General features: G+C 30.9%; 1 protein-coding gene and 1 pseudogene across 1 annotated transcript; one reads left to right on the top strand and one right to left on the bottom strand.

Moving 5' to 3' along the window:
• LOC108761622 (uncharacterized) overlaps window positions 1–1176 on the top strand; it is a 1901-nt pseudogene extending 725 nt beyond the window's left edge.
• Window positions 1177–2082: 906 nt separating this feature from the next.
• On the bottom strand, window positions 2083–3156 carry LOC108761621 (uncharacterized). The gene is made up of 3 exons (XM_018508238.1): window positions 2997–3156; window positions 2443–2759; window positions 2083–2311 (listed from the first exon to the last, which is right to left on the bottom strand). Exons 1-3 carry the CDS (start codon window positions 3154–3156, stop codon window positions 2186–2188), a joined length of 603 nt encoding a protein of 200 aa, XP_018363740.1. The 3' UTR covers window positions 2083–2185.
• Between the last annotated feature and the right edge of the window lie 5157 nt (window positions 3157–8313).

Below are 8313 nucleotides of genomic sequence, written 5' to 3'. Positions count from 1 at the left end.
CCCGCCATTTTCCTTATTTGCATCTTATGTTATCAACTTTCGCTGATATCAAGCATTTTCAATAACTTGTTGTACAAACCGAGATGGTCCCTTGTTAGAGAAAACATTTCACCTTCAGAGAGGTTATCAGTGACATTGCGTCACTTGGCAACAGATAAGATTTTTTTATATATGTACCTTATAATATTTTATGATGTATATATAAGTTGAAAGATTTAAAATTTTTGTTTATTTTATAGGTGAAACTCAGGAATCTCTATCTATGAATTTTAGGCTAGGGCAAAGCACTATTTCAAATATAATAAAAGATACATGTCATGCTCTAAGAATTATTCTTGAACCTTTATATCTAAAAATTCCTAATTCTGAAGAGGAATGGAAAGTAGTGGCTTACGACTTTGAAAATAGGTGGAATTTTCCACATTGCCTTGGCGCCATAGATGGAAAGCATTGTCGCATTGATCCACTTTTGAAGTCTGGGTCTTTGTATTATAATTATAAAGACACGTTTAGTGTTGTCTTACTTACTGTCGTTGACGCTCAACTGAGATTTATTTATATCGATGTCGGTACAAATGGAAGAGTGTCTGATAAAGGAATATGGAACAAAAGCACATTCAAGAACTTGTTAGAAAGAAATGAACTGAAAATTCCTCAACCAAGTCCTCTACCAGGCACTGATAACAATTTTCCATTTGTCATCGTAGGTGATGAAGGTTTTATATTATCTGAAAATGTACTTATACCTTTCCCCCTAAAGAACAATGTTTTGGTAGAAGAGACCGAAGAATTTTCAACTACAGGTGAATTTTATTTTTGAAAAAAGAATAATACGAAATCTCTTGAATATTCTTGCGAAGATAATTTTTAAGAAAGAAAACTTAAAAAGGTACAGAAGAGAGAGAGAGAGAGAAATTTAATTTTTTTCTTTGATATGATTGTAGACATTCTCGTGCCAGAGGACACTCTGAAAATGCATTTGGTGTCATGGCCAGTCGTTTTCAAATTTTTAGATCTCCAATGAGATACGATCCAGATGATGCCTGTGATATTATAATAGCTATATGCTGTCTACATAATATGCTTCGGACTGATGTTAGCCGTGCCATGTACACACCACCATCATATATAGATACAGAAGATGAGCTAGGAGGAAATATTTTCCCTGGTGACTAGAGAAATGAACAAATTCAGGGTTTAGTAGGGTTTCAAAATCCAAGAGGCTATCGTCATGCTAATCACGCTTTAGCATTACGAGAAATGTGGTGTAAATATTTCAATGATGTAGAGACGGTACCATGGCAAGACAGAGCAATTGATCATTGAAATTAACTTATCAGCTAAAATAGCTAGAAAGTTTGTAATCTCTTTTTAGTTTACTTAAAATAAGTTTTTAATACTTTTTTTTACATATATTTTAATTTTCTTGTATATGTATATACATATCTTCATATGTTTAAAGAAATTAAAAATACAGCGCAAATTTGTTTCCACAAAAATGTTTATTCGCACACACAGAATCCTTTGTAATTATACAGAGTGTAAGAAAGTGACCGCTCTGTTACATCCTGTATAATTAAATAAAATAAAACTTGTTTTGCCGGCGGCAATTAAGTAAAATAAAACTTATTTGTTACAACATAACGTAGCGCATAAATAAATTTTCATTTTTTATTAAATAATTTGTTGATACTATTTTATCTTTAGATATATGTAGGAACAAAATATGTAACACCAAAATTAGACATTCATAATAACGAATATAAAAATTTAAAAAGAAACACAAATATAATGTGATTTAGAACCCTTGTTAGTACTTATCTGATAAAAAAAATATTTAAAAAAATAAAAATTAGATTTAAAACTCTTGTTAATACTTAGTTAACACTTTCATAATTTCGTTTTCACATTCTTTTCGGATCTCAAAAGGCAATGAACGAAGCCTGGTTTCTACAAATAGTGCCAGGGTATGAGCTGTATCAGTAACAGTTTCGATCTGAGAGGATGAGGCTGAAGAAGGTGGATCTGATGTATAAAATTGTTTTAGAACCTCTACAGTCTCTGTCATTAATGTATTTGGCGTTTTCTGTTTTGATCCTCTTTTAGAGAATAATTGATTTTCTGATGGTCGCTTTCTGGTAGTTGCATTGACATTCTCTATTTGTTGTTGAGGGGCTTCTTTTTCTTAAGTAATGCAACAAGGTGTAGTAACAGATTCTGAAGGAAATTTAGGTGGCGGACCCATCTCAAGTGATGTATTTGTAATTGCACTTACTCCTTCAAAGTCACTATGTGAGCTCTGAGATATTGCCTGAAAAATATTATAGACAATTAATTTCCACACTCTTATTTTCTAAGATAGAAATATTCATTCATCGAATGTAAAAAAAAAGAACGTAAAAGAAAGCTAATTACAATGAAAGTGATTCTTAAATGACTTACCTGTGATGCTTCGTCATAATAAATATTATAAGAAGATATATCATTAGATATAGAATCTTCCACCACTATATCACAAGATTGTAAAGAGTTGACTATTGAGTTCGATGTTACAGCATCTAATTGCATAGAGGGAATATTTGAAACTGAATTTGCCTGAGCACAAGTTTTTTTGAGAAACATTAATCTCTCAAACATATGCCACTTGGGCTTATATATGTTGTCTGTGCCAGTTCCACTACGCTTTGACTCTTTCATAGTTTTTAAATTTCTTGAAAATGTATCTTTTATATTTTTGAAACGCTGTGACACCATAAGATCTGTAACAATATCAATAAAAAACTTAATAAATACTTTAATCTCTCTCTCTCTCTCTCTCTCTCTCTCTCTCTCTCTCTTTCTCTTTCTCTCTAATTAAATATTTTAACCTATATAACCCCAAATTTTAACTTTTATTTTAATTGTAATTTTTTAATTTTAAATGTTTAAGGAATTAATAAACTGTAAATAATTGATATAAATTAGTACTATTTATTTCCTCTCATTGTGAGACGTACCTGTGAAATTTGGACCCAATTGCTTGGCTATATCGTCCCATGCTGCGTTTTTTAAGTCACTTCGTTTGTAAATATCACTTGTGCAATCCCAAAGAAGGGGTTTGGATTCCACAAAGTCAATTAAGCGGTAATCTAGCTCTTTATTACATTGTTTTGACATTGTGTATATTTACTACGTGTATCTGCTTCAGTTTCAAACCATTTACAAGCATCACGTGACAATACAGACGCCATATAATTGGTTGCGACTGCGATTGCGATTCGGAAAAATGGACGGCCGACCAAATAGTAGTCGCGAGCAACGACATATATACATACACCGAGCATTCCCATACTTTTCAGTGGTGGGAGTTGAAGCCGGAAATTGACAGTTTGAGTAGACCCTTGTTATCTCACTTTATCTCGCGATATATTCGGTATATTCTTTCCAACCAACCTTCTTGCACCATTGGTTTACACTTTCTGCGACTAGTGTTGTCAAGAGCACATAACCTCTCTCATGTTATATTGTTATATTGTTAATTCCGTTCTCAGAGAGAAATACGAAAATGACGAAAAGTTGTTGTATTTGTGACGCCGAGAATCTCCAAACTGAGCTATTAAACAAAATTAGTGTACACAAGTACGTTTATATAATATTATTAATAGTTAGGGTTGTGCGCGTTACCTCAAAAAAGTAACGCGTTACCGTTACCGTTACTTTTTGAAAAAAGTAACTCGTTACCGTTACTCGTTACCAATTTTAAAAAATAACGCGTTACCGTTACCGTTACTTGAAAAGTAACCATTCGTTACTTTTTCGTTACTTTTTTTGATAATGCTAAAGTAACTATTAGAACACAGTATAATATATTAATTCCAAATTTTTTTTTTAATTAAGAATAAATTATAAAATAAAAGAATAAACATATTATATTTATTATATTGCATTTATTATATTGCATTTATTGCACATAATCTGATAGGTTCTTTGAAATTAAAATCTACTTGCACGCAACTGGTGCGGACAGCTAATTTATCCACTGATTTGAAGATTCATATGACGTTATTAAAGATGCGCGTTCAGTTGTTTATACATGTATTTAGCACAAATTGAAATCGAACAACCCGAAAAACACTTCAAAAATCAAGAAACAACGCAACACATAGCATATAACATGTAAATATCACTTCACGGCCGTTGCGCACTGTGTGAACTGTGAAGAGCGAACATGTTAAAACATGGTTAATCCGCGACCAAAAAATAGCGAGATCAAGAATGGAAGGCTCGCGACAGTCGCGATCCCGATCATGATCCGCGCCATCTAATGCACCTATCGTATAGGTCGCGGATATCGCGTGTCGCGCGCGACGAACATCGCGCTGGTGTGCAGCTGGCATAAGTGCACGGTGTAAACGTAGACATTGAATAGGTATAAAAATAATAGGGAACTACAGTAACGGTAAAAGTAACGGCTAAATTCGTTACCGTTACTGTAAAAATGTAACGACGTTACCGTTACCGACAGAAAAAAGTTACGATCGTTACTGAAAAAGTAACGAAAACGGTAACGGCGTTACAAGTAACGCGTTACTTCCCAACCTTGTTAATAGTTTTAAATCTCAGGAAAGAGAAATTATTAGCAAAATATAGTAAACGTTCCCAGTGAGAAATGACAATGGAATCGACATCGAATCGATATCGATTCGACGTCGAAATCATCGAATTAACGTCGAATCGACGTTGATTCGACATCGATTCCATTGTCATTTCTCACTGGGTTGTACATTGTTGCATGTTTTAGCACAATTTATTATTATAAATTAAGAATTTATTTTGAGAATAATTATTTAGAAAAGCATAAAGTCTTAAAATTTCAATAATAACCTATCTATAATTTTAGGATTCCAAAAAATAAAAAAGTGCATTGGCTTAGGATTGTTAGCCAAAAAATAAGAAATTTTACATGTTCTGAAAATTCATTAATTTGTAGTCAACATTTTACAAGCGATTGTTTTTCAATATCAAGCAATGGCAAGCGTTTTTTGAAATCAGATGCAGTGCCTAGCATATTTAATGTGTCTGTTATAAAAATATTTAATCAATTGGTATGTAACATGTCATTTTTAAATAATTAAATTTAATGAATTTTGTCATTATAAATATTGGAAGTATTGTTATGAGAATCTGTATACTAATTAAATATTTTTAATTTTTTTTACTAATAAGGAACCGCAGTTAAATATATGTGACGTTACTACGAGTATCAATGAAAAATTATCTACAGATTTTATTTGTGAAAATGATTCTACCTCAACGAAACAGCGCAGAACTAAGTTTGGCAACATTACAAATAGGTAAAGTAATCACAACTAAAATCGAATATATTGTACCTAAATATTAATTGTGTCTATTTGTTACATAGTGAAACATTGGGTACCCTGAATTTTACTGAACCTAAAAGTGAACTACAGTGTGCACAAGAAAGAATTGAAGAATTGAGTAAAAAACTTAAATGTTATCAACAAAAATGTAGAAGATTACAGAAAAAAGTCACATCATTAATTTACTTAACAAACATTTACAAGATAGAAAGTTACTATCGGAAGATGCTGCAAATTTCATGGAAGTAAGTCGAAATATGTAAGATCACACATCACATTAATTGAATCCACTTGTGCACATTGCTAATTGATTTGTGATTTAAAAATAAAATATTTTCATCGATGAGGCAATGAAAAATCAATAGGCATCTGTATGACTACCAATGTGAGTAGATATGTACTATCGGAATATGTGCGAACAAGATTCTTCTGAAATATGTAACACATCGATATTCGATATGGAAAATATTTGAAATATAAAAATATGCCTACACTTTTTTCACAGAATCGATAAAAAATTAATTATATATTCAATATTAACATTTATATCCTCCTGTTTTTTTTTAGAATAGTATTTCAGAAACAGAAAAGGAAATATTGAAAAGGCATTTAAGAAAAAAAGCAAAGGGTGCATTTCCAGTTGCGTTAAAAAATTTTGCAGCAACTCTGCAATTTTATTTTACAAAGGCATATGAATATGTTCGCAAAACTTTTTTGAATATTTTACCACATCCACAGACAATTAGAAGATGGTATGCCTCAATAGACTGTAAACCAGGAATAACAACAGAAGCTTTAAAAACAATCCAAGCAAAAATACACGAAGCAGCATCAGACAGTAAAACATTAAATTTTAGTTTAACTATTGATGATATGTCAATAAGGCAATATACAGAACTTGTAAATGATCAACATTATGGTTACGTCGATTACGAGATTAATTACAAGATAAATTCCGAAAATAATGATAATCTGCTAGAAGCAACATCTGTATGTGTGTTTCTTCTTGTTTGTATTAATGGTAATTGGAAAATACCAGTAGCATACTATGTAATAAGATCATTATCTGGCAAGGAAAGAGCAAATCTAATAAAAATAGTACTTGGATCACTACATGAAATAGGTGCTGTAGTAGTTAATATCACTATGGATGGCTGTGCAAGCAATATCTCAACAATGAATTATTTAGGTACAAACATATCGGCAGAAAATCTAATATCTTATTTTATGCATCCAATACCGAAGGAAAAAGTTTATTTAATGTTGGATGCTTGCCATATGATAAAATTAATTCGAAATACATATGACACTAAAAGAAATATTCATGATAGTTCTGAAAATAAGATAGAGCGGAGATATATTGTTAATCTAATAGAATTTCAAGAACGAGGTCTTCACACAGCAGTGAAAATAAATAGGCGTCATTTAAATTGGCAACGTGAAAAGATGAACGTACAATTAGCTGTTCAAATTTTCAGCAATAGCGTTGCCAATGCAATTGATTTCTGTAGAATAGATTTAAAGCTGCAACAATTTGATAATTCGACAGCGACCTCATTATTTATTCGAAATATGAATAATATTTTTGACTTACTCAATAGTAGAAATCTTTTATGTAAGAATGAAAGTCAACAACCAATCTCATTGTCTAATATTGACCGTATTAAAGAAAACATCACAAAATATATTGAATATATAAATGATTTATATATCGATAACAAAAAGATGGTTCTTTCAGAAAGGAAGATAGGTTTTCTAGGTATGTTAACATGTTTACAAAATATAAAAGATATAGCCGAAACACTAATTGCAACTAAGAAACAGAATTTTTTACTAACATACAAAATCTCAAGACCACCTTGAGATGTTTTTTTCGGCTATACGAACTAAAGGTGGTCATAACAATAATCCATCAGCCAGGCAATTTAGTTATGCTTACAGACGACTTTTACATCATACAAAACTAACAGTATTGCCTCATGGTAATGTTATTGCACAGGATGATACAAATATATTAAATATCACAAATGAAAAAAAATCTATGGATTTTTATGAAGATAAAATAGAAGAAGATATAAATGAAAATGATTCTGAAAATAAAAATGAGAATGATTGTATCTCTGAATCAAATGTCTCCGAATCAGATGACAATATAAGTGACAAATGGTGTACATCAAATTATATTAAAGATGTTGTAGCATATATTTCTGGTTTTGTTTACCGGAAAGTAAAAAAAAAATTAAATGTTGTATTTGCAAGCATTTATTGATTGGAACGGATTGCATGTCAGCATTGCAACAAAGAAAATGTAGAGGAGGACTAATTAATGCATCAAGTGATGTTATTAAATTATGTAATATCGCAGAAAGAATAATAAGAAGATATCCACATGAACATAATAAACGGCATCCTATCCAAAGAATGATTATTATTGCTCTGCGTTATGTAACATCTGATATATTTGATGATGTATTACATATGTTAGAACAAGGACCACTGCAGGATCATAGAACAGAATTAATAAAACTTGTGCTACACACATATATACAATTAAGATTGCGGTACATATTTGCATCAAAACAACATAAAATAAAAAGAGTTAGAAAGAAGTTTACTACATTGGTTAATTTTAAAAATCAATAAATAAAAGAAAATTTGATTTCTAAAAATTTAATATAAAACTTATTCCAAAATTCTTTTCCTATGTGTTTCCTATATTTTGCCTATATATTTCTTTTTTTAGAGAATTTTATTTATCTTGTATTAAAATCTATGTATTTCATACATTACTCTATACCTAGGGTAAGGTTGCCGAAATCGCACCACTTTTCATATAAAGGCTTATAACTCGGAAAGTAAGAAGGATATTCTCAATTTTTTTGCGGCGTAATAAACTGCAAGCTTTTCCCTTTCATATGTAATTTTTTCAGATTTTTTTTCTATTATTATAATA

Source organism: Trachymyrmex cornetzi, unplaced genomic scaffold (genome assembly GCF_001594075.2).
Source record: "Trachymyrmex cornetzi isolate Tcor2-1 unplaced genomic scaffold, Tcor1.1 scaffold258, whole genome shotgun sequence".
Taxonomy (NCBI): domain Eukaryota; kingdom Metazoa; phylum Arthropoda; class Insecta; order Hymenoptera; family Formicidae; genus Trachymyrmex; species Trachymyrmex cornetzi.
This window is presented reverse-complemented; position numbering and strand designations above follow the sequence as displayed.

Coding starts and splice junctions, on each gene's coding strand:
- LOC108761621 (XM_018508238.1), bottom strand. CDS start 3,156: ATGTCAAAACAATGTAATAAAGAGCTAGATTACCGCTTAATTGACTTT. Junction 2,760..2,996: donor ATTGGGTCCAAATTTCACAG/GTACGTCTCACA, acceptor ATATTGTTACAG/ATCTTATGGTGTCACAGCGT. Junction 2,312..2,442: donor ATTATGACGAAGCATCACAG/GTAAGTCATTTA, acceptor AATATTTTTCAG/GCAATATCTCAGAGCTCACA.